The sequence below is a fragment of the Indicator indicator genome, chromosome 7, assembly GCF_027791375.1.
Source record: "Indicator indicator isolate 239-I01 chromosome 7, UM_Iind_1.1, whole genome shotgun sequence".
Classification (NCBI taxonomy): domain Eukaryota; kingdom Metazoa; phylum Chordata; class Aves; order Piciformes; family Indicatoridae; genus Indicator; species Indicator indicator.
The window spans coordinates 2,736,913-2,763,185 of NC_072016.1; the positions used below are offsets into that span (position 1 = coordinate 2,736,913).

A 26,273-nucleotide genomic window follows, 5' to 3' on the forward strand; every position below is an offset into this window, starting at 1 on the left:
GCCCCACATTCCACTCTGTCCTCATGCTGCTTTTCTGCCTTCTCCTCTACCTTCACCTCCTTGCCCAGCCTCATGAATATGCAGGACTCAATCCTTGCCAATTCTTTGAACTGCTCCCTTGCATCCCATGAAAAATATGCTGGCTTGAGCTGTGCACAGGCCATTCTCTTAAACAAAAAGAGATTTTGCCTGGTGTTTTTTCACTTCACTGATGAGTCATTGTGCTGCCTGAAAAATCCATCTACTTTTTTGGTTTTTTCTCCCCACCAGCAAAGGAAAACAAGAGGAGAACATTGGTATTTATTGAGTTATATATAAATATTAAAGAATGTTCAGAGAAGTGTCTGGACACCTTAATTCCTCATTAGAAGGTCAAATCGAATCCGCTACTTACAGAATCATCATTTGAAAAAGGAACTTTGCCAACCAAGCACAGAAACTCTTTTCATCCTCTCTTCCCTTTAGAGAGAATGCACATTCAGCCCCTTCAAAAAGCCCTTAGCAAAGAGAGGTCCTTTGCAGCATGCCTTGATGGTTAACCAGTTTAGGACCTTTGTGACTAATTACCTTAGAAGGTAGTTTTTAGGCAGTCCACATTGTTACTCACTGACAGCACACTGCAAGTACACAGAAAAGTGCATGTTCCTGTGTGCCTTGTGTACACTTAGAATCATAGAATTGCTAGGGTTAGAAGGGTCTTCAAGGATCATCCAGTTCCAACCCCCCTGCCACGGGCAGGGACATCACACACTTTGGTGTGGGATGGAGCATGATGGGATCAGAAGAGGTTGTACACCAAACCTGGCAGTACCGGCTTCATCCAGCTGTTGTGTTGCAGGGTTTGAGTTGCACTCACACAGCTGTGACCCAAGACCAACAACAGAGAGCAATGGTTTGTGTCAAGCATGGGAAGCCTGCCCCATGCACTGCCGTTCCTGCTGTTGCTTTTACAGGGTCACATTGCTCTCAGAAGAGCCATGGATGAGGTACTTAGTGCCATGGTCGAGCTGATTAGATAGGGTTGGGTGATCAGTTGGACTTGATGATCTTGGAGGTCTCTTCCAACCTGGCTGATTCTGTGAGCAAGGTTCAGCTAGCTGGAGGAGCAGTTATCAGGACACATAGAATCATAGAATTGTTAGGGTTGGAAGGAACCTCAAGGATCATACAGTTCCAACCCCCCTGCCATGGCCAGGGACACCTCACACTACAGCAGGTTGCTCACAGCCACATCCAGCCTGGCTGCAAAACCCTCCAGGGATGAGGCTTCCACCACCTCCCTGGGCAACCTGTGCCAGTGTCTCACCACTCTCATGGGGAAGGTTTTCTTCCTAACATCCAGTCTGAATCTACCCATTTCTAGTTTTGCTCCATTCCCCCCAGTCCTGTAATTTCCTGACACCCTAAAAAGTCCCTCCCCAGCTTTCTTGTAGCCCCCTTCAGATACTGGAAGGCCACAGTAAGGTCTCCTTGGAGACTTCTCTTCTCCAGACTGAATAGCCTCAGCTCTCTCAGTCTGTCTTCATAGCAGAGGAGCTCCAGCTCTCTAATCATCCTCGTGGCCCTTCTCTGGACATGTTCCAGCACGTCCAGATCCTTCTTGTAACAGGGGCTCCCCTTCCAGTGAAAGCCCATTTATATAACCAATCAGATCTGGGTATTTTCAACAAATCCAGCCACAGATGGCAAAATCCTCTTTCCTTCCAGAAGCTTTAACACTTGATAAGGTTCCCCTCCCATGGCCATGACCACCAGATGTGCTGAGTAGGTGGGTTGCAGACTATCATCATTCAGTCCTAGCCAGATGTTCTCATTAACTCACCCTTAGCTGGGGATATCTTGGCAAGCACTGAAATGTATTGCAGAGAGAGTTTAAAAACACTGGGAACAAGGACAGAGGAAAGGGCAGAGGTGAAGCCAGAGAAAATCCCCAGCATGGTGAAAGCTGAAGTAAGTCTTATTTTTAACTTCCCACTGCTAAAATGTGAATATGATCCCTGTTGTGACATGAAGAAGTTAAGTTTGCTCCACTTTAATGTTTTTAAACAGGAATGTGGTTTGCAGAACTGTCTGTGCATGCTGTGAAATGCAATCTCACTGTTCAGCCTTGACAGAATCTGCAGAACATGCTGAATATCTTTGACCTCGCTGAAATGTTTCCTCGTTTCCTCCACAGATTCCTCCACTCCCTCAGCAAAAGATATCTAGGGAACACCCACTTTTAATTTGCAGAGTAGATCTCTAGTAATGAAGAAGTCTTGCAGTTTCTTGAGAGGTAGATGAACCCTCACATTACGACTTAGGACATAAAGAGAGTGATCTCTCACTGGCTTCAATAGATTTTTCCATAGGCTGTCAGGCACTAGACAATAAATATCTTTGCTTCTGTTAGTAAATTAACACAACACCCTCAGGAACTGAGCTCCTGCTAAACTTTGGGGGATGTTTACTTCTGGAGTGAAAATTTCTGGCTGAAGCCCATTTTGGTCAAAAAAGGACTATCAGAGTTGTTATTCTGGAAAAAAAAAAAGAATGCATTTCAATCCCTGCTATACAGAAGCAGTAACTGTGATTAAAGTCAAAGGGTTTTTCTTAACAGCTATGTACTTTGTATAGCAAAACAGAAGAAAGAGTCTGAGCAGGAATGTGGATTTGTTTCCAGATCAGGAAAAGAATACTGGGGCTCATGCAATGGATGCAAAGTCTTTTGCATAATCAAAGGAATAAAGGTCCCAGTCTGAGAATGAGAGAAATGCATTGCTTGTGACAGGCAACAAGCAAAGACCAACAAACATCCCATAAGAAAGGCCAAGGATTCAGAGCTAAGAAAAGATGGGCTAAACTGAGAAAGTTGCCTGAGATGAAGGTGGCATGAACTTGGTTGGCCACTGAGGTTGACAGGAACAGAGAGTTGTAAGACAAGCCTCAGTAAATCAGGCAGCTTACAGAAATTCCTCACTGAAGATGTCCATGAGTAAGTCTAGGTCCCAGTTTTAGCTCAAGAGAGGAAATAGAGAATAAAATGAAGCAGTAAAAGATTTAAGGAAGAATCTCAGAAGTCCTGGTTTCCAGTTCTACAGCTGCAGCACTGAAACTACTAGGGAAAAAAAGACTTTACAAAGAATACTCAGATCCCAACCAAAGCCTAACAATTAGCAGCACTCCAGTGGATTTTGACTAGGAACCATATAAATTATTACCTGTACTTTATGGTTTGCACCCTTGATGCAGCCTAAAGCTCACATGGAGACCTGATTCTCTTGAACATGTCTCTGATTTATGGGGTACAGAACTCCATACACTGAACTCCATAGTCTTTGGACTGCTGTGACCCAGGAGTGCCTTTTGACATGAAGGGAGCTGCACTTCAGTAAAACTGACACCAGGGGTTTTTAACTGATGTTACTACTAATTACATCTAGAACCTGTTCTACATCTATAAGCCAAAATTGGGATGCAAAAGCTGAGCATTAAACCCCATAATTAGTCATTTAGACAAAGTGACCTGATTCTTACTCATGCCAGGGAACTTTCTTTCCCATTGGGAATTCATTTCCCCATGAAATGAAAATTACCTTGGGTTAAGTTGTTCAGCATTGTGGTCACGATGCATTATTACTGTAATAATTCTATCAAACTTTGTCTGAGATCAAAGTATATTTAAAAAAAAAATCATCAGCTGGCTCTTTTTCATAAAGAGAAAAGAAATTCTTCAAGGGAAAGGGGAGAAGAATAGGCCAAAGAAACTGGAAGACAACATGAGAAGTGTTTAAAATTGACACAAATCTCTACAAGTTTGTGGGAGACAAAGCTGCCCCTTGGTTTTTCAAAACCACTCATTGCTGACCTTTGAATCTTTTTGGAACTCAGTGAAACGTTTTGGACTCAATCATCTTAAAGGTCTTTTTCAACCTCAATGATTCTATGATTCCATGATTTTGTGTCATTATGCAGCCCTTCACAGTGTTCAGGACACAGCAGCTGCACCATGTCCATGGGAGGAGCATTTCCAACCCTTTCTAACTCTGCAAACAGTTCTAGGAAGTCTTTGCATGATCCCTCCTGAGATTTTCCTTGAGACTTCACAGTTCCCACTGCTCCTCTTAAGTAACCACGACTGCCATTCTCCTTGTTTGAGCGCTGTGCATACCTACAGCCTTCAGATGTTCAAACAAATCCAGAAACAATCACAAGCCAAAACCTAACCCACCAGCCTACTTTTGCTCCCCTAGAGAACAATTAGGTAGCACAGGTTAAGACTGTAAGAAAGCCTTTGGATCCCAAGAGTGAAAGCTTCCAAAGGTAACACTAAGGCCACTTAGAGAAGAAAAAGTTCTTTCATCTCTGGAGAGGAGCAGAAGACTTCTGCAGCCCCAATGCTGTGGTTGTTGACATTGTTCTTCCACTGCACTATGGGTAATGGCTGTAAAAGCAAACTCAGCTTTTACAGGGGAACAGAGACACTTTTTCCACCAGGGACACCTTTCCCAGTGTATTAATGCCTTATGGCATCTAGGGGAGTGATTAAGACCACCACACCTGAGTGTGTGACAAAGAATATTCTGCTAACTCTTCAGAAACACCTGGAGCAGCCCACCAGGTTTCCTCCTGCTCAAAACAAAGCTTTGGGTACTTTTAACAAACGCAGTCCTGGATTTCCCCTAATGGCTCTGCTGTTTCCTGAAGGCAAAGAAAGTGATTCTTCCCCTCACTTATGGTAATGTGAATCAGAAATTATGCCAGGCAAGGCAACAGAGTAACTCTAGGGTAAAGCTGATGGAACTCCAACCAGATTCATGGCCTTAGACTCTGAAAACACAAAAGTGCTCAAATTGATTCACAAACAACAACTTCTCTCATCTCATTATCCTTTTTGACCAGACAGTTTAATAAAACTCCAAACTACTTTCACCTTGGTTTAATTAAACCTCCCTATCTCCTGTATCTTCTCACTGATGGCCAGAAGCTGAAAAACCTTCATATAAATATTTTGCTGGCAAAACAACAACTCAGTTTTATGATATCCTCTTGTTTAATTGTAAAGAAAAGAATGCAGCTAGGAATTGGATCAGTGATTGTCTGAGAAACAAGAAATAGATATTCAGTTGCCCCTGGCAGCCTGAGTGGCAGGACACCTCTGCCTGGCAGCTGTCTCAGGGCTGCATCTGGTACTGCCCATGTCCTGGCACCTCACTGAATGGGGGTCACCACCATGTCTAAGACATCACCAAATATCTGGAGGGTACAGAAACATGTCAAGAGGAAGCACTGAGGAATTAGATTTGTTTAGTCTGGAGACTTGTGAGTGAAACACGATAAAGGTGTTTTAATGTAGAACTGTTTTTAATAAAGAGGGCAGGGATCAATTACTCTGCATGTTCTGCTCTGCAGTGGGGAATGATGTGAAGGAATCCACTTAATTGCACATGAAGACTTTTTTCCCCCTCATTTTTCACCCAGAGAAGCACAAGAACAGGCATATTGTGGAACTTGTTCTCAGAGCTCTGAGAGCACACAGACATCTGTTGATGACCTAAGTGCTCAGTGTAAGAGGTTCTTGAGCCCTCTTCCAGTCCTTTGTATCAATGCTTTTGCAAAACACTGAACTATAAAATACAAGTACACTGTGTGGCCCCAAGAACAGGTGAGGGAGGGAGTTTGTGTGCTGAGTGCTCACCAAAGGAAACCTGGAGCTCTGAGTAAAGGACTAAGTATCTTCATTGCAGATGATCACTCTTGCTTCAGAGACACTTGTCTCAATCATCATTGTCTCCTACAAAATAATCATAGCTTGCTGAACCTTGAACTTCAGATCAGAAAACAGGATAACATTGACTTGACTTTGCAAGAAACAGAGCAGGTCCAGATCCAAAGGTAATTCTTTGTCCTTACCCAGTGCCTTTCCCCTGAGAACCCTGAAATAATAAACTGCATGATTAAGCCTTCATGAGCTAGGTGGCAACCTCACAATATCTTGCAGAGCAGTGAACAGGGAGGTTAAGAGTTGTGTTTTGCAGAAGAGCTGATCATCATCTGTGACTGAAATCAAAGAAGTCTCACTGAGATAAATGGAAGCCAGAAGATGCTCCCATTCCACCAATCAGACTATTTGTAGCTTGCAGTTAGGGAAGAGCAAGGAACAGAAAGCTGGAAATGCAGACTTTCGTTTTGTACCAGCTCTTGCCAGTGGATGTGAGTCATCCTAAAGCATGACTCTTCATCACTACGAAAAACGTGAACCAGAGAAGATACCAAACTCTGTAGACTGAAAAGACTTCATGCAAACTTTTGCCATGAACACAACTGCTTTCCTGGCAAGCTTCAGACATGCAGCCAGGCTACCGAAACATGATGAGTTCTTTTAAAAGTCCCTTGCAAAAAAATAAACAATGTGCAGGGTATGCTGTGTCTCAGGTTATGAAAACATTCCACAACAAGCTAGCTTAAAACAATTAAAAATATTTCAGTCAATGGGCAAAAGTCAAGTCATAACTTTTCTTAAGCTGTCTCCAGTGCCAAGCACTTCTGTCTTAATAATATCTGCATTTTCAGATGTTGACAGCAGCTTTCCACATAAAATCTGTTAGCAAATCTCCACACACATTTGCTGCTAGTGCAGACCTCCAAGCTAGGAAAGAAACAGGCTGAGATGAACTTTGGTGTGGGATGGAGCATGATGGGATCAGAAGAGGTTGTACACCAAACCTGGCAGTACCGGCTTCATCCAGCTGTTGTGTTGCAGGGTTTGAGTTGCACTCACACAGCTGTGACCCAAGACCAACAACAGAGAGCAATGGTTTGTGTCAAGCATGGGAAGCCTGCCCCATGCACTGCCGTTCCTGCTGTTGCTTTTACAGGGTCACATTGCTCTCAGAAGAGCCATGGATGAGGTACTTAGTGCCATGGTCGAGCTGATTAGATAGGGTTGGGTGATCAGTTGGACTTGATGATCTTGGAGGTCTCTTCCAACCTGGCTGATTCTGTGAGCAAGGTTCAGCTAGCTGGAGGAGCAGTTATCAGGACACATAGAATCATAGAATTGTTAGGGTTGGAAGGAACCTCAAGGATCATACAGTTCCAACCCCCCTGCCATGGCCAGGGACACCTCACACTACAGCAGGTTGCTCAAGCCACATCCAGCCTGGCTGCAAAACCCTCCAGGGATGAGGCTTCCACCACCTCCCTGGGCAACCTGTGCCAGTGTCTCACCACTCTCATGGGGAAGGTTTTCTTCCTAACATCCAGTCTGAATCTACCCATTTCTAGTTTTGCTCCATTCCCCCCAGTCCTGTAATTTCCTGACACCCTAAAAAGTCCCTCCCCAGCTTTCTTGTAGCCCCCTTCAGATACTGGAAGGCCACAGTAAGGTCTCCTTGGAGACTTCTCTTCTCCAGACTGAACAGCCCCAGATCTCTCAGTCTGTCATTAGCAATGGTATGACTGTTAGGATGACTGCCCTTGGTCCTTTGAGGCAAATACTCATAAGGAACCATACAGGGGACTGTAATCAGAGCAGTTATTAGAAAACAGGGGACTAGGTAGATAAATGCAAGTCATGCTGGTAGGTGCAAAATCAGGAAAGCCAAGTTTATGTGCTCAGGTAAAACATTTTTTCAAAGCTGAAAGGCAATGAAAGGCAACACAGAGGACATGGAATTGTGCCTCTTTGCACAGCCAAGGCTGATCTGCTACTTGTGGCTAGAGATTCATCCCAAGAAGCAGGCCATGGTATCCCCACTGGGGTCTGCACTGCTGCCCTCAGAGCAGTAATGCACAGGAGCAGGGCACAACCTGCTGTGTGCTTGTCTTACAAGAGGGAGATGTCTGGAGTCACTTTGGGTGCCTCTGATGTCTTCCCACATCCCTGCTTTGAGCAGGGGCAGGTCAGTGCCAGCTCAGATTCAGTCTAAGCTACAGCCTGGGAAGTTCTGACCATGCAGCTGGTGACTAACAGAGGGTAAGTGTGAAAGGGCTGATGGTGAGCATCACAGAACCAGAGAATCCTTTAGCTTGGAAAACATCTTTGAGATCATAAAGCCCAGCCAAGAAATGCAGAGGAAAACAATGGAGGAGAAGAAAGAGTGTCCTGGTGGTGTTTCGGTTTTGGGAAGCCTGGGTTAGGCACATGTTTCAACCTGGTGAGGGAAAAGCTCCCAGCACTCACAGCACAGGCAGTCTCCTGATGCTGTTTGGTGTTATGCACAGAAATGTTGAAACATTTTCTTGCCCCTGTGTCTGGTCTTGTCTGTAGTAAAGAGCCAATTCTACATCAGGAGCAGCTGCAACACTTTAAGTAATCAACTTCTACAGTTTCTTTTTTTTTCTTTTTCCCCCTTTTTCTTTCTTCTTTTCCCTTTTTTTTTTCCCTTTTTCTTTTTTTTTCCCCTACCACAAATCACCTGGGCCTGTATGAGGCAAACCAGTAAAGCACAACACTTCATAATTCCAGGCTATTTGCTGTGAGATGACAGACATAGGAACTGGCAGTGAGGTGGATGGGCAGCATGGAGAGCAGCTGTGTTATTAGTACCAATTTATCTAGCATGACAGTGTGCAGACATTGTACCTGAGAAGGGAGGTCCACAGTGCCAGGCACTGCACATGCTTGGCATGAGAGCTAAAGCTCCCAAAGCAAACCAATCTCACTAGCCCTGGGAATGAGGGACAAAGACATGACATACCTCACCCAGAACAGGTCAGTGACAGATCCTGTTCTCCCATCAAATGGTATTTCCAGCACTGAGGGCAAGATGGCTTGCTGGTAGCTAAATGAAGCAAAGAAGCAGTGCCTATCAACTGTGGGGTTTGTTTTGTAGCTGCAAGCTGATCTGGAGTCCTGCTGAATGTTTTCCCTCATTTTCTACTAACTCATCAAAACACATGTTGGCACACAGCAAAACAATGGCTGAAGACAATAGAGCCCTCAGCAAACAGCTGAACGTGTTCCTTTGCCTGGAGGGGCTGTGCTAATCAATCACAAAAGGCCACGCTACCACCACCTCAGCTCCAACCCATTTGCTGCAGTACAGCTCATGTGGTTTCAGGGACTTGCTGGACTCCATCTTGGGCAAGTCCACTGGTAGGAAAAGGACAAGGCTGTCTTCTGGCTTTCCAGCAGCCTTCCTCTTTGGTGCCTGGGTACAAGTTGTAACCTTGAACTATGACCTCCCTTGGACAACCATAGCAACCACTGAGGTTTCCTCTCTGACAAGTGCATAAAAAGCACATGAAGCATTTTTCATAGATCTTCTGTTAATCAGCAACAGGGTCTGCTGCCTGGCTATACTTTGTCCTTCCTCTTCTCAGTACAGCTTCTTGTAGCTTTTTCCTTTCTACAAACCACATTTCTGTTCCTGACAGGGGTAAACAAGCAACTGCCATGCAAATGGTGTGAGGCAAAACATCTCCTACATAAAGCTCTTCAGTCCAAAGTGTGGTTTCCTTGGCATGTTAAATTATTTGATCCAGGGAAGACAATGGGGGTTTCAGTACAAAAAAGGAATAGGAAAAAAAAATAAAGATTGCTTAGTTCAAGAAGGAGAAATTAATTTCTTCTTGGCTCCTACAGGTGACCAGAAGAAATCTTAAAGACTCAAAGCCCCACTGAAAGTAATTTTGAAATAACAAATTATCCCATGAGACAAAATTTAGTTATTTCATCAGCTTCTTTTGCAAGCCCAGGGGATCAACTGCAGCCTTTATACTCTTCAAACAAACAGAAACACTCACAGCAATCCCAACCCAAGGGGGGTTTTGGTACAGCTCAGTTCAGGAACCTAAAGTGATCACTATGGAAGATTTGCTTTGGACTTCAGTTAGTAAGAAACTGGGCCTCACCAGAAGTGCTTGGCAAGATGTTTTACACTCTCTTTAAACCTCAGTCCTTCCCCACCCATACTTTGTTAATAATTCTTTTGAAAGTTGCTTATAGAGGTTTCTTTACTGAAGAAACAAACTTTTCCTCCTTCTGTAGACAGAGAGGTTTATTGGTGTAAGGGTGCTCATAAAGTAGCCAGCTGAAATGGTTTCATATAAACTTGCTTTAAAGCAAGGGAAGGGAAAGTATCTTTTACTTGTTGGCTTTTATTCTGCTTTAAATTAATTTTACCCACAGATTAAAGGATGAAAACACAGACAAACTAACCAGGAACTGTCAGCAGGATGAGGAGGGAAGCTTGAGAAAGAATAGAGGAGAAGGCCAACACTAACCAGGATTTTCTATCCACCCAAAAGTTAGGCTGCTGACACAATCCTTGGAAGTGTAACAGGATCACAAGATAGTTGGAAGGGACCTCTGGACATCATCAAGTCGAACTGCCCTGGCAGAGCAGGACCACAGAATCCAGCACAGTTCACACAGGAACACATCCAGATGGGTCTTGAAAGTCTCCAGAGAAGAAGACTCCACAACTTCTCCAGGGAGCCTTTGCCAGTGCTCTGTGACCCTCCCAGTAAAGAAGTTCCTCCTCATGTTGAGGTGGAACCTCCTGTGCTGTAGTTTATATCCATTACTCCTTGTCCTATCACAGGGTGCAATGGGGAAGAGCCTGTCCCCTCCCCAGCCTTCAAATATTTGTAGACATTTATTAAATCCCCTCTCAGTTTTCTCTTCTCCAGACTAAACAGCCCCAGGGCTCTCAGCCTCTCCTCATAGGGCACATACTCCAATCCCTTCATCATCCTGGTAGCCCTCCCTTGGACTCTCTCCAGCAGATCCCTGTCCCTCTTGAACTGGGAAGCCCAGAACTGGATGCAATATTGTAGGTGTGGTCTCACCAGGGCAGAGTAGAGGGGAAGGAGAACCTCCCTGGATCTGCTGGTCACACTCCTCTGAATGCCCCCAGGACCCCATTGGCCTTCCTGGCCACCAGGGCACATTGCTGTCCCATGTAGAACTTGCTGCCCACCAGCACTCCCAGGTCCTTCTCCACAGGGCTACTCTCCAGCAGATCCCCTCCCAGCCTGTACTGCTGCAGTTTATTCTTCCAGGTGCAGGACTCTGCACTTATCCTTGTTGAACCTCATTAGGTTCCTCTCTGTCCTGTAACCTTTTTTGTTATCAACCCAGCTGAGCTATTGCTACCTTTAGTGCACTACAAGCACCCAGATGTCTGATAAAGCACTCTGGGAAGAGAACAGCATCCTCACCATTAGTAGCAAGAAAGGCAATAGGATATTTTGCAAAGTTTCTGTTCACAGAAGGCTTTCCCCCCACCTTTTTTCCCTCCCCATTCCCCCTCTTCCCCCTCCCTGTTGTCATGTGTGCTTAATAGTTTTGGATGGTATCCAGTGTCCAGCCTCTTATCAGAACCTTTCTACCTTTTAATGTTCTCCTGCACTGATGGATAGCCTAAACATTAGCAAGCAACCTTATGTTGCAACAGTCATAGCTTGGCTTCCTTTGGTAAACCAAAGGTCATTTATTCCACTAAAAAAAAAAATAAATCTAAATCTATAAACACTCATTTACAATCTCAGTGCTGCTGAATGGCTTTCTTGCAGGAAAACCAACAGATCCCTGCTTGAATTCACTCCTCTGAGACATAAGCCTGTAAAGATGAGTAACTATTCCCTTACAAGCAATCCTTGCACTGAAGCCCACGAGCTATTTGCTCTGCATGAAGGCAGTTCATGCATGAAGGTCTGATCCAGGGTGTGCTCTACTGCTGTCAGATGCAGTGGGGATTTTGCCTTCATCTTTTTCCATTATCAGGTCAAAATCCTGAGGAAGCACTCAAATGAAGAAATGAAAAAACCCAAAAGAGAGCTCAGGAAGGTCTTGAAAAGGATTAGGAAGTGAATTAAATAAACATTAGGCAGGAAACAGTGTGCCACACGCAGAAAGACTGGGAACACCCAGGAAAGTAAACAAAATCACTACCTGGCACTGCTGGCAAGAGGGCAATCCCTAATCACTTGTGTTACACGACCCATTAACCATCATATGCTAATAGCCATCTGCAAAGAAGGGTGAGGGATGACATTTATTGTAGGAGATGACATGGTGTTTACAGTGGCATATTCCACTCTGCCTCAGTTTTGCTTGTTGGACAAACAGCATCTGTGTCAGGATAATAAACTTGCTATATGCTTGATTTTTGACTCGGGTCAGAGTCTGGCTTGATTGAAAAATAATAAATCAGCACACAAGCTGAAGCTTGGCATGCAGGTTAAGTGAGTTTCTAAGTGTAGTTGCATTACTGGCAAAAAAACCCTATTAAACATGAATAGTCTGAAGTGCCACATAGCCACAACTTTCATATGTGGGACAGGGATCTACTGGAGAGAGTCCAACAGAGGGCTACCAGGACGATTAAGGGACTGGAGCACTGCCCTGTGAGGAGAGGTTGAGAGACCTGGGGGTGGTTAGTCTGGAGAAGAGAAGACTGAGAGGGCATCCAATAAATGTTTATAAATATCTGAGGGCTGGGGGTCAAGAGGTAGGGGACAGCCTCTGCTCAGTTGCACCCTGGGATAGGACAAGGGGGCAACGGATAGAAACTCCAGCACAGGAGGTTCCACCTCAACATGAGGAGGAACTTCTTCACTGGAAGGGTCACAGAGCACTGGAATAGGCTGCCCAGAGAGGTTGTGGAGTCTCCTTCTCTGGAGACTCTCCAGACCCACCTGGATGTGTTCCTGTATGACCTGTGCTGGATTCTATGGTCCTGCTCTGGCAGGGGGGTTGGACTTGATGATCTCCAGAGGTCCCTTCCAACCCTTAACATCCTGTGAGCCTGTGACATGCTGAATATTTTAAAATCCATTTGTAATCAAAAGACTTTCTTAAAAAATATTTCCCCCTCCCTGTTCTCCTCCAAATCAAGGGACATTTTAATGAAGTGAAGTATATTGGTTTCTGTGAAATTGAAAGCATTCCTTCTGACAACACTGTCATTCCTGGTTCCAAGCTGTAATTCCTGGTTCCATTCTCTCGTTATCACCTTAGTGGTTTTTCTAGTTACACTTAGATCATCTCTGGATGTTTTTTCCAGGATCCTAATTTCCTCTTAGTAAGGCATCAGAGGTGAAATGAGGTCTGCTTAACTTCCATTTTCATCATGCATCTCTTCATTTCCTTCTTTGTTGGGATCAAGCATATGGTTCCCTGCTACTGCTTTTGAGTGTAGCACAATGAATTCTGAGCTCAGAGAGACTCTGTCAACCCATAATGATTTTAGCTTCAGAAATCCAAAGCTGAACCAACCAAAAAAGTTGCTAGAAGTGACACCAAGCTGTGTGGTGCAGCAGACAGGCTGGAGGGAAGGGATCCATCCAGAGGGACCTGGACAGGCTGGAGAGGTGGGCACAAGCCAACCTCAGGAGGTTCAACAAGACCAAGGGCAGGGTCCTGCAGCTGGGTCGAGGCAATCCCAAGCACAAATCCAGGCTGGGCAGGGACTGGCTGGAGAGCAGCCCTGAGGAGAGGGACTTGGGGGTGCTGGGGGATGAGAAGCTCAACAGGAGCTGTCAATGTGCACTTGCAGCCCAGAAAGCCAAGCAGAGCCTGGGCTGCATCAGGAGAAGTGTGGCCAGCAGGTCAAGGGAGGTGATTCTCCCCCTCTGCTCAGCTCTGGTGAGACCCCACCTGGAGTACTGCATCCAGTTCTGGAGCCTCTATTACAAGAGGGCTCTGGACATGCTGGAAGGTGTCCAGAGAAGGGCCACCAGGATGAGCAGAGGGCTGGAGCTCCTCTCCTATGAGGACAGACTGAGTGAGCTGGGGCTGTTCAGTCTGGAGAAAAGAAGGCTCTAAGGTGACCTTATTGTGGCTTTCCAGTATCTGAAGAGGGCTATCAGGGAGTGACAGGACTGGGAGGAATGGAATAAAGCTGGAAGTAGGGAGATTCAGACTGGATGTGAGGAAGTTCTTCTCCATAAGAGTGGTGAGAGCCTGGAATGGGATGCTCAGGATGAGGTCCCATCCCTGGAGGTGTTTAAGGCCAGGCTGGATGAGGCTCTGGCCAGCCTGCTGTAGTGTGAGGTGTCCCTGCCCACGGCAGGGGGGTTGGAACTGGCTGATCCTTGTGGTCCCTTCCAACCCTGACTGATTCTATGATTCTATGATTCTAAGTGGCAGCAGGTGGACAGAAAGGCTGTGGAGGTCAGGGTTTCCCTACCAGGGAGAAATCAAGCACAGAAACCTGTGTGGATATGCCATGCAATGCAATTTAATGCAGCCTGCATCATATGTAATGTGGAATTCACGTCAGTGCACTTTAGTCATCTAAAAACCAAGACACTCAAAGTCTCCCTGGGTTCACCATGGTCAGAGGGCAGAAAGAGGAACCTCATCCCTTCTATCCAGACGCCTCCCTGTGTTTGGAGAACCAAGGCTGCAATCTGTGTGTTGGGAATGTATGAGGCTGGACTCACCAGAGGTCGGTTTTAATGTCACTCCGTGCAAATGCACAAAAGCCATCTCCTGCAGATATATGGATGTTTTACAAGTCAGTGTTTCCAGACAACTGGAAAAGGCTGATTCCTTTTTTCCCATGTGGGCAAAACTTTCAGGCAGAAGAAGATGTTTCTGGGGGAGCTGAATGAACCTTAAAGGCTTAGAATTAACTTCTCCAGCCATCAGATAATCCACAGGAACTGAGCCAAAGTGATGAGGGCTATGCAGAGGGGATAGGGGAAAGATGATCCCCTGAAAATGAGGGGAGGAAACTGTAATGAGCATATTCATTAGCCAAGAGCAGACAAGCACATCCTTCCTGTTCCCAGATAATCCTGAGCAGACGCTCTTTGTGTGCACAGTGTCCTCAGCCCTTTGGGATGACTCCTCTGAGAGGAGTCAGAGCAGCCTGGGGGGCCTGCCCTTCCTCAGCAGACAGATGTGAGCCAGGTTTACATGTGTGGTTGACATCAATTAGCTGAAGCAAGTTTCCATTTTCCAAAGGGTCAAGGCAGAGTAATTCTAGCAAACAGAGGGAAGCTGGAAGGCTTCTGCCCGCTGACCAAGTCATCCCAATGACTCTCCTGACCACAAATGACAAACAGTTAAGCAGCATGTGAGCTTGGGAGTGTAACCTCTCCAAAGCAAGAGGAAGGAAAAGCAGAGCTTCAACTAATAGCACTGCTTAGCACAAACCCAGTGTAGTTAATGACTCCAGCCCAAACCTTCAATCAGTCTGAGCAAATGCATTGCAAATGCAGCCCTCCTTAAAGTCTAATGGACAGGACAGAGGACTGCCCAAGGACTTATTCTGGGCCAGCATCACTGGGACAGAGCAGACTCAGTGGTGTTTCCATAGACCCTCATGCAGTTTGGCACCCTTGCAGGAGACAGAAATCCTCAGTAAGTGTTTAGTTAACTAACATTTGTATTATAAACAGTGGGTAAAGGATGAGGAAACAGGACTGGAGCAAACCGTGAGAAAATGCCTTTTAGGCTGAGACCACAGCAAAGGGACTCCTAATCAAGGCAACACTGTGATGTCTCAGATTCCTCTGCCACTCTGTATTACAGCTTGGCCCCAGTGACAGAAGAATGCTTATTAAAATAAATTCTGATTAGAAAGCATTAATTTGAGTAACGAGATTGCCATTCTGCCACTCAGATGTTTTCCCAGAATTGCACTCGGGAAAGATGAGCTTAGGCAGCAAGTAAGCTGAGAAGGTCCTTTCCTGCACTAAGACACAGTGATCAGCAGAGGTATCGATCGTGCTGTCTCTGGAACAACAACAAGAGTTATGTATTGATTTCTCTGGAGACTAGATTATGTATTGATTATGCGAGCTGCAAAGCAGAGCCCTAAGTAATGCTATCATCTCTGGCTAAAATGGTGCCCGTAGAGTAGTGGAGTCAATAGAAAGGGGAGATGAGAAATCCATTGAGTCAAAGGGTAAAGTCCCACAGCAATTAATTAAATGACAAAACTCTCCTTGGCTCGGAGAAGGGCCAGGATTTCTACTTAAGTATTTAGCATCCTGACAAGTCTCCTAACAGGAATCCAAAGGACACAGTGAATAAGGCTTTGAGCAAGTAAATAATTCTAGCCCATCCTGAATCTATGCAACACACTGTGTTCAGACAGGCACTTCATTCATGGCTTACTTCAATTGGCTCATTGATGAAATGCACATGTTTTAGACAAATTTGAAAACTAGATGTGGAGATAACTCTTAGACCAAGCCTTGAGGGACCATTGGCTGTAGCCAGTGAAAAGCAATACTGTTTTGGCCTTTTATCAACAAGATAATAAGCTTACAAGGGGAGGGGGAGGAGAGGACTTGCTGGATATAAGTGATATAAGCTGAATTTGTACACAAAAGGTAACAACACAGAAAACAGTCCCTGAAGGCTTACCTTTCAGAACACAAAGCCTCTCTCTATCAAAATCTGCAGATTGCTTTACAGCAACTTAATGATTCTTTCTTTCAGACCTTTCCCTTACAGTGACATTCACCTTTTGTTTTGGCCATTCCAAACCCTAGTTGTAACATGTTTCCTGGAGGGCATTCTGTAGAATGAGACAGTTAGAGGAAGAGTTCTCAGCACTGGAACCCAATTCTTGGTACGGTGTGACCTGCCCTTCCAGGACTCAGCCAGAACCATTCAAAAGTAATGCATGAAACTTTCCTTGTGGGAGATGGAAGGCTTTTAGTGACTAGCAAAGATGACTCACTCAAAAGTAGAAGCGCTGAAGCTTGCTTTTATTTTGGTGATGAAAGCAGGAAGGTAGAAAGAAATCTCAAGGAGAAAGCAACCAAAGGCAAAGACCCTTGGCATCAGGATTAAAGCAACAGTGTGAGGAAAGAAAACTCCTCCTTGACAATGCACAGAGCTGAGAGAGGTGTTTGTGAGCAGGAGTGAGACACAGCTGCATGGCTTCATCCAGCTGAAGGGCTCATCTGTCATTTTAATTTAATCTCACCCATATTACGTAGAAGTTTTCTTCTTGGTAAAGGGCTGCTTTGAGAGAAGAGCACATTTTAGCCAGCAGACAAGTGGAGGGCCAGGCCCTGCTGCTCAGCCAGCTTCCCTTTCACAGGGCTTTTCCCTCCCTTCCCTATCCTATAATTGTTCATAAAAACAAAGACATATTTTTCATTTAGCAAAATAACCATTGCTAGCCTTAGAGTGGAGTAAGGAGGTTATTGCTGTGTTCAGCCAGCCTTTTGCAGCAAAGAAAGAAATTGCAGGCATGGCCTTTATTCTGTGCATTTCCTGGAGGAAGGGAGACCAAACAGGAATTCAGATAAGAAAAATTAAAGCTGCTGCCGTTCTCCATATTCCATGAAGGATATTAATGGGGATAACAATAGACAGTAGACATCCTATTCAGGCACATTTTTAGTACCCAGCTGAATCCAAATAGAAACTATAATGGCATGTGGAGACTGGCTGAACAGCCATTTCAAATCAATTTGGTTTTATATAGCCTCTCTCAAAGTATCTTGAGGTGATTTACAGTGAAGAGAGAAAATAACAGGGGCAGTGATTTAGTACAGTAAGACATGGCAGCTGTCAGGCAGGGAGGCAAAAATGCTGCACACAGATGCAAAACTCTGCCTTAAAAGCAGTATAAAGGCAATTGCATCTCTTTGCCCTTCCAGGACAAGAGGCAGCCAGCTGATGAAGCCAGGCTGAGCGCAGCTCAACTCAAGGGTTCCACAAAGCACTGAGGGCTTTTCCCTGTAAAGACAGAACAGGGACCTAACACTGAAACATTCCCACTCAACTGGAGAGATTACAAAAAGCCAGGAAAGAAATACTTGTGAGCAATTCATTTTAGCAGTTTTACCCTCACATTTCACAACCTCAGAAATTTTAGACTTCCTGTGGGTTGGACCTTTGCCCTATGGGCTTATTAAGTCAAGAAGGCAGCTTTAAGTGCCTTTTTCATGGAAACTGTTAAAAAAAAAAACCTCTCCTGAAGAAGCAAGACTCCAGTCATGAAATCTTGATCAGTGTGGCAACCACTGTGTTGCTCCTGTTGAGCAAAGGCAACATGCATGTGGAGGTCCTTTCAGATCGCAGTGCTGAAGTGGTACATGCCTCAAAGGGACTCTTCCACTCAATGGACAAAGCTCTCACCAGTGCTTGTCTCCACATACTGAGGAGGAGAGAGCCCAGAGCTGGACCTCCTCCAGAAGGAGGGAAGCACATTTCAAGGATGGCAGCTGTCTTCAGCGACAGGCAGGGCTTCTGTGGGTTCAAATGTATCCAGAGAAGGGCAACAAAGCTGGTGAGGGGTCTGGAGCCCAGCCTTGTGAGGAGAGCTGACGGAGCTGGGGGTGTTTAGCCTGGAGGAGAGGAGGCTCAGGGGGGACCTCATTGCTGTCTACAACTACCTGAAGGGAGGCTGTAGCCAGGTAGGGGTTGGTCTCTTCTCCCAGGCAACCAGCAACAGAACAAGACATTGATCAGATCCCCTCTCAGTCTTCTCTTCTCCAGACTAAACAGCCCCAGGGCTCTCAGTCTCTCTTCACAGGGGAGATGCTCAAGTCCCCTAAGCATCCTCCTGGCTCTCCCTTGGATTCTCTCCAGCAGGTCTCTGTCTCTCTTGAACTGGGGAGCTCCAAACTGGACACAGTATTGCAGGTGTGGTCTCAGCAGGGCAGAGCAGAGACATAGAAGAATTTCCCTAACCCTGCTGGACACCTTTCTTGATCCATCCCAGGATCCCATTGGCTCTCTTGGTCACAAGAATGGTGGGAGAATTCACTGCTCTCACACATCTGAATCTGCCAAGGGTGCTGTGTAGCACTGCAGGCAGCAGTTCTGTGAGCCACATGAGGTTGCCAGGACTGGTGTGACCTCCATCCATCTGGGGAAGTGTTTTCCTTTCTGCTGTGCAACCACCATATGCTTTATTAAATACAGTCCATGCTCCCCATGCAAATGAAGGAACCTTAGGATGATGACATCCTGACACATTGGATGTTAAACATGAATGGCATGAAAAAAAACCTAAGCAAGAACTAAAAATCATTTATGAATATTAAAGGACATGAAGCCTACTTTTTGTTTTCATTTTGCTTCTGATCCTGTGCTCTGGGAAAAAAAAAAGACTTCTCACATTGTAAGCCTGAATTATCTGTCCCAGGACTAAACCTATAATTAAATTTCTTTCAGTCAAGCTGTATGTCACACTATTTTCATGTCAAGACAACCAGGTTCTTTGAAGCACAGACACACACCTACTTAAAAGAAGCATTCCACTTGTAGCAGAAGACTTTGGAATCAGCAGCAATTTGTATCTTTCAAGACACTGAAATGGAGAAATGCAGCTCCTAATGAAAAGGGTTTCTTTTTTCCTGGCCAGGATGACATTCTGTTAGGACATTTGGATTCAGGTTCACCCCTTTGAACTGCAAGCATCTAACCTGGCTTCAAATCACTAACTTCTAATAGCTTAAAATGTATCTTTGGGAGATTCTTATTTTTCTCTCTTGAAAGGAAAGGAGAGGACAGTAGGCCATCTGAACTCCCAAACTGAGTACCTCAGTTAGGTATCTAAGAGAGAATGAAATTAATGAAGTCTTTGCTCTATTTTTTTTTTTTAAGAATTTGTTGTGTGGGAGACCCAGCAGAAAATCTATCATGCAACCCATTGCTATGGAACAGTCAGCCTCACCTCTAGGAATTAATTTCTGCTCAAGAGCTTGAATATCCCTCTGGGAAGAAGCAGAATTTCCCCATTAAGAACAAAAAAAAGTGCAGCAAAACCGATGCAGACATTAAAGCACCACAACTGGGGAGGCACTTTCAGCTTACAAACCAAGGAGCACATCTTTGTGTTTCCTTCTGCCCAAAGATGTTAAGGAAACTTGTAAATACCAGAAACATTTCAGGACAGACTGTAAATATCCTATGCCTTATTTTATGTACCAAGAAATCATGGATCAAATGGGAAGTGCAGAGCATGGCAGAGAAGGGAAACTCCAGCTCCAGGATTCCAGTAATTTCCCTTCCTATTAACACTGCCATATTTTCTTGAAGAAGAAGGAACAGCTCAGATTGGTCTTCAGTGCACATTTACTTACCTCACTAAACTATTCCATGTCCTTCTGCACTGTAGAGACCAAGCATGCCATGGGACAGCAGTGAAAGGATTTGATATCAGGAAACTGAGCCAACAGCATAAAAGGGACATTGAACTGCCAGAGCAGGTCCAGAGGAGAGCCACAAAGATGATCAGGTGTGCTAGGTTAAAACCAGCCCAGGACGGGGGTGGGCTGAAAAGAACCTAGCCTCAGGTGGACAAAGAAACCTGACAATCGCCCCGCAACAAGGGGAGGGGTCCCAGAGTCAAGCTCTATTCCACTCCCACTGCCTGTCCACAACTCTATTTAAGGAGGTCCATTGCTCTCTGGCTCTCTTTTCCTGCCCTCACTTTGTCAACACACTGCTGCTGTTAGGTGTTTAACCACATGGCTGGGCCTGTTCCAGATGCCTAAGGAGCTTCATCTACAGAGAATCCATCTTACATTCAGAGAATTCTTTGCCAGCTGCATCTGGTTCTGTATATATTTTTATTTACCTATTTTTCTTATACCTTTGTAACCTTCCTTTTACTCAAATGCCTTTTATACTTTGTTAAACTTAGCTTTTTTCTTCCAAATCAATTCAAGACTCTTCTTTTGTAATTTTGCCTCTCTTTTTCTCCTCCTGCCTAATTTGTGTTCCCTACCAGGAAAAAGGGGAGAGGGGAGGCAACCTAAATCTGTTCCATTTTGGGCTTTTGGGCTCTGGGTAAAGGCTTAAACCACAACATCAGGGAACAGGCTAGAAAAGTTGGGGCTGTTCAGCCTGGAGAAGGCTCTGGGAAGATCTTAGAGCAGCCTTCCAGGACCTGAAGGGGGCTTACAAAAAAGCTGGGAAGGCATTTTTTACAAAGGCTTGTAGTGACATGATGAGAGGGAATGGACTGAAGTTTGAGGAGGATAGATTCAGACTGGATATTAGGAAGAAATTCTTTATAGTGATGAGATGCTGGAATAGGTTGCCCAGGGAGGTCATGGATGTCCTGGAGGTATACAAGAGCAGGTTGGATGATGCCTTGAACAACCTGCCCATGGCAGGGGGTGTTGGAACTAGATGATCTTTAAGGTCCCTTCTGACCCAAACCATTCCAGGAATCTATGAATCAAAGCAGTACTGTCCTTCCCTCACTTTACTAGCTCTGCTACCAGCAAAATGCCCTTCCAGATGGGAACTGGAGCAGTGGGAAATATTTTTGCCTCACTATTTGTCCCTCTATTGACAGGAATTTTAAGACAAATGGTCATTTGGGTGGATTTAAACAATCGGTGGAACTTTATGTCCCTAATGAATGGGCAGCAGGAACTCAAACTGCCAGTGCTCAATGGCTGAGCATGAAACTATCCAGGCTCAGTAAATGAAACCAGACCCCAAAATCCAGCCTGAGATAACTGAAAGTATGCATTGATATTTATTGTAGGAAAATGACTGACTGGGGAAAAAAAAAATGGTCTGCTCTGCCCCTGCCCTTCCAAAACATATTGTAGCATTTAAACGTTCTAGAAAGACATCTGCCAGATGTGTTTCTCTTGTCAAACAGTTGAAGCAGCAATTGTACATCTTGATTACTCCTATGAAAGCAACTCAGGAAAAGCCCTAGGATCGTTCTTGCTTTTGAAGTTGGATGTTTACTCCTCACTGGCAATGACTTTTGTTGCAAAGGTTAAAAGGAGTCAGCAAATGACTGTAACCTCCCTTACAATGTGTAGTCCCAATGTGTTCTGTCCAAAATCCCTGCAGCCGACCTGTAGTTCTGTTTGGAGTGCCACCCTGTGGACACAGCTCCTCTCCTCCCATAGCCCAGAGGAGTAGGCACCTCTCAGCTCCAAACCATGCTGTCCTGTGGCAGTCTTGCATGTCCCTGGGACAAATGGTGGCGGGGAGGAGTGGGAATTTTTGTATCAAAATGTTATGTCTGTTACTAAAGACAAGTTTTGCCAGTGCTTTCTATTTCATGGAATGTTGGGAAAAAGCTCTTCCCCATGAGGGTGGTGAGACACTAGAACAGGTTGCCCAGGGAGGTGGTAGAAGCCTCAGCCCTGGAATTTTTTCTGGCCAGGCTGGATGTGGCTCTGGGCAGCCTGATGTAGTGTGAGGTGTCCCTGCTCATGGCAGGAGGGTTGGAACTGGATGATCCTTGAGGTCCCTTCCAACCCTGACAATTCTGTGATTCTGTGAAGTGCTACCACCTCTTTGAGCTGGATAGGAAATAATTGTGGCATCTGTTGGTAACAGCTGAGGTCTCTTCCATTACACCACAGTTGTAGAGCTTTGCACACCAAGACCAGACCAGAGAAGCCCTTTGTTCATCTACACATTAATTAAGCCCACAGTAAACTCAAACTCATCCTTAGAAGTCAGTTTCTGGATTGGATTATATTTTTTTCTCCTCTCTGACTATTTGTACAAGACTTGCAGATTTTTTTACTGGCGACTGCTACAATAAATTTTAGGACTCTGGCTTACAAAGCCTGTAACAACCCTGTTCAGCAAAGGTGTGCCTTGCAGTATTCCTTCAGTAATGCCACTTTGGCTGCCCCTTACCTCTGGGGTGAGGTATTTCATCATTATTTCCTTTCCTTTCTCTCCCAGCTTTTCATCTGGAGCAATTTCATATTCTGCCTGGAACAGATATTAAAAAAAAAAAATTAAAAAAAGGTCAATATTTACACTTCTATTTTACCATTTTGACTTCATTTTGGATGCAGCCTTAACAAAATGTTCTGTCTGAAAAATGTGAAGGATAAATACAATTTTCTGATGGAATTAAAAGCCATACACTCAATCCTATTGAAAAACTTCCCACTGTGTTTTGACCAAATCCTAGTTGTGTGCTTTCTGTGACCACATGTCTTAATTAACACCAAGATGATTTAATTCATCTGTATTATATAGCCTTGCCAAGCTAGCTTTCAGAAAGCTTTCAGTGATGAGAGACAGTGACTTTATTTGGGTTTGCTCAAAGGGAAGGTGGACTCAGAAGGTAAAATTGTTTCTTTAAGCAGTGAAGAAAGTGAATGTTTGTTAATCTTGCCACAGTGGTACTTCAAGGACTCCTTCAGCAGATCATCAGTTCTATGATTCTATGATCTCTTTGCTTGACTGTGTCCTTCCTATTTATTTATTTATCTCTTCCCCTTGGTATAACAATATTTCTGCAAAGCAGAGAGGCTTGCCCAGCACTTTTAGTGATCCTTGACTCAGTCTCTCCAGAAGGCTGAGATCAGATCTAAGAGCTGATTTCTTAGCACCAGGACTAAACAAGAGAGACCATTTAGAGGAACAGACACTGCAGGCAAAATCCTGTTTGACTTCCCCAGTGCATTAAAAAAGAGAGCAGCCTATTTCCCAACACAGAGTTTATACCTACATTTTAAACCTCTGGCTGGCCTGTGTACTGCAGCATTATTGACTTTTGATGAGTTTCAGGACATTGTTTACATAAGAAACAAAAGAGGCATTACTTATGCACCAAGAAGGCATTAATCACTTCAGTTAAAGGGTTGGATCCATGGTGGGCACTCAAAGGAAACATGCACTGCATGGCACTGCAGTAGCCAAATGCAACAACAAGTCCTTAGAGACATTCCTACTTGGCACTGCCCAGGGCATGAAGCTTTAGCCTCAGGATCAAAATATTTTCCATGAAATAAAATAAAAGGAAATAACAAAAAAAAAAAAAAAAAATTAAGCCTAGTGGATTTCATGACTGTATCAAAAAAAAAAAAAAAAAAAGGATCCCAGAAAATCCTGCCAAACCAATTCAGTAACCTGGTCCAATCCAAGCTGTCTGCTGTGATTGATGAGGAGGAAGTTAAACAGAAAAAAAAAAAAAAAAGAAAGAGAAAAAGAAGGTAAATCAGACTGGACTAGCAAACATTTGGAAGAGCAAATCTCAGGACTGTTGGAAGATGTATGTAGTGCTCTGAGCTCGATGGAATAAATCCAAAGGCTGGCTGTAACGGATACCCGAGCTAAGCAGACCTAGAAATGACATGAAAACCACAATGTAGTAATAATGCTATTAGCCATCTCTCTGCCCAGTGCTGATTTAGCTATTGCAGCTTAAGTCTGAAGCTACATAATTATACACATCCAAAGCAGGTTGCTTGAATAATCTAGAATTACAGTCTGATTTGGTTTGGGGAAATGAAAATGCCCACAAATAGCAAGGAAACCTGCACTGCTGATGAAACAGATGCTGAAAGCTAAAATCCACAAGTGCAGTACCTCTTTGCTTTTAGTGATCACTTTGGGGCTGAACTGATTAGGTTCTCATAAAACTTAATACAAGGGTTTAAAAACAATCTTGCATCCAATTTCCTGTCCTCTTTAGATGGTATCTGAGTATGGGTCTTGAGGCACAGACACTCTGAAATGTTTACAGCATCTTAACTGCGTTTTTTTCTCTGTGACTCCTTACTAGGGCATAAAGCCATGGCAAAAGTAGCAGAAGGAATAATTTTTTTTTTTTCAAGGTAAATCTTATTTGGAGCTTAACAGTTTTGGGTTAGTTTCACAGACAAACTAGGTGTTTTTTATCTAAAAAAATAATTGTACTTAAATGTAACTGTCTGTGCAGAAGACTGCAAAGAAAGAGGAATTCTTCGTCATCCTTGGCCAAAGAAGACCTCTAGGAGGTCTTCCAACTCCTCCATTCAATGCTAGTTACATTTTCTTCCAATAATGACCATTTTACTCTCCTTCATTTGCTTTGAGCCTCTGGATCCTTGTCACACATTGGCCTCCTAATAAATAAAAGCTGCCATTTGAAGTGCACCAGGGAGATGTCAATAAATTCATTGTCCTTTTTGCCCCAGATACCCTACATTTACATCCCATCCTGCCTCCAGCAGGAAGCAAATTAGGACAGGCCAGGAGAAAGCAGAAGTTTAGTGTTTTGAAATGCAATTCCTGACAGGATCCAACACATGCAGAGCTAAATGCACACACACACACATGCTCAGAGTATCTCACTCTGTCTCAAGGCAGCTGGGAAGGGATAAAAGGAAGGTTTCATTATGCTTGCATTTGACATCCTCCATGGTGGTGAAGGTAGGAAGTGACAGACAAGTGAGGATGTGAGAAGAAGCCATAAGCTCCAACTGTGAGCAGTGTTGATTTCACTGTAGCTGAAGTACTAGAAGCCTGATCCATTTTATTTCCAAGTTCATTATTATTTCTCCCCTCAGTGCCACTTTCAAGCTATTGGGCAGCAGCTAGTGACACATTTTGAGCCCTGACTGTTATTACAGGAAGAATTGCCCATGCAGACAGTCACAGTGACTTCCCCATGCTCACTCTGCCACATGCCTGGGAAGCATACCAAGGCCCTCAGCTCTCAATCTTGTGCTCAAATTGTAAGACCCATCCCCTCCCCTCGCCGCACTCGGAAGCAGAGCTACAGCCTGCAAATCGCAGATTTCTAGAAATAACATCGTCACTTCAAATCCACATGGAACCAAAGAGTTTCCATGATTCCTTTGATGAATCCAGGCAATGTGTTTCAAGGCTCCTGCTCTGGAGTCTAATAACTTCTCCATGCCCTAGTTAGGTCAGACAGGGCCCTATTCATAGCTCATAAATGAGGGGAGGATTTATGGTCGCCCTGACTGCATGGGACGAGCTGCAGGGAAGGCTCTTTCTGCGGGCAGGCACGGATCCTTCAGTCTAAATGGTGAGAGGATGTGGGCTGGCCACCACTTGTTCCCAACTTTTCCTTTGGCTGCTATTTCAGAGGCAGTACTTACTTTGGTGGCTCCTGCTTCCCTAGAGGCAACTTTGTCTGAGTGGGGGCACAGGGGTGCAAAGCATCCATCCTTTTGGAGCAGCTGCCCTTGGGATGGGCTGAGCGAGATCAGATGGGAAAATGCACTTCTACTGGGAGAGGCAGCAATGCCCAGCCTGTGGCTGGCTATGGGAGGGGCTGTGGGCTCAGAGATGGCTAAGCAGAGGTTCAGGGTCTGGGGCAGGGAACTGTCAGGAGCTCACAGCAGCATCTGTAATTCTGAAACATCGCTTTATCTAGTGTTTGATTTGCATCTTAATATTCTTTGAGCTCTGGAAACTCCATGGCTTGGAAATATGTGAAAATTGCAGTCAAAGGGATTTCTCTGCAGATCTGAGAGGATTCTTCCCCTTGGCAGGTAGCTGCTGGTTGTCTGTAGGAGTGTGGAATCACCACAGCAATTGCTTCCTCACACCCATTAGGAGATGGAGATGGGAGGATGTCAGATGCTCCCACCAGAGCAGTTTTGGAATCTCAGTAGAAGTTAGGAGC

General features: G+C 44.6%; 1 protein-coding gene across 1 annotated transcript in view; it reads right to left on the bottom strand.

Annotated features, from left to right (window-relative positions):
• The window catches only part of GRK5 (G protein-coupled receptor kinase 5), a 120,857-nt gene that overhangs the window by 32,251 nt on the left and 62,333 nt on the right, over nt 1-26,273 (bottom strand). The window contains exon 4 of the mRNA XM_054382311.1: nt 22,538-22,615. Coding sequence (XP_054238286.1) covers nt 22,538-22,615 — 78 coding nt within the window. The remainder of the gene's footprint in view (nt 1-22,537; nt 22,616-26,273) is intronic.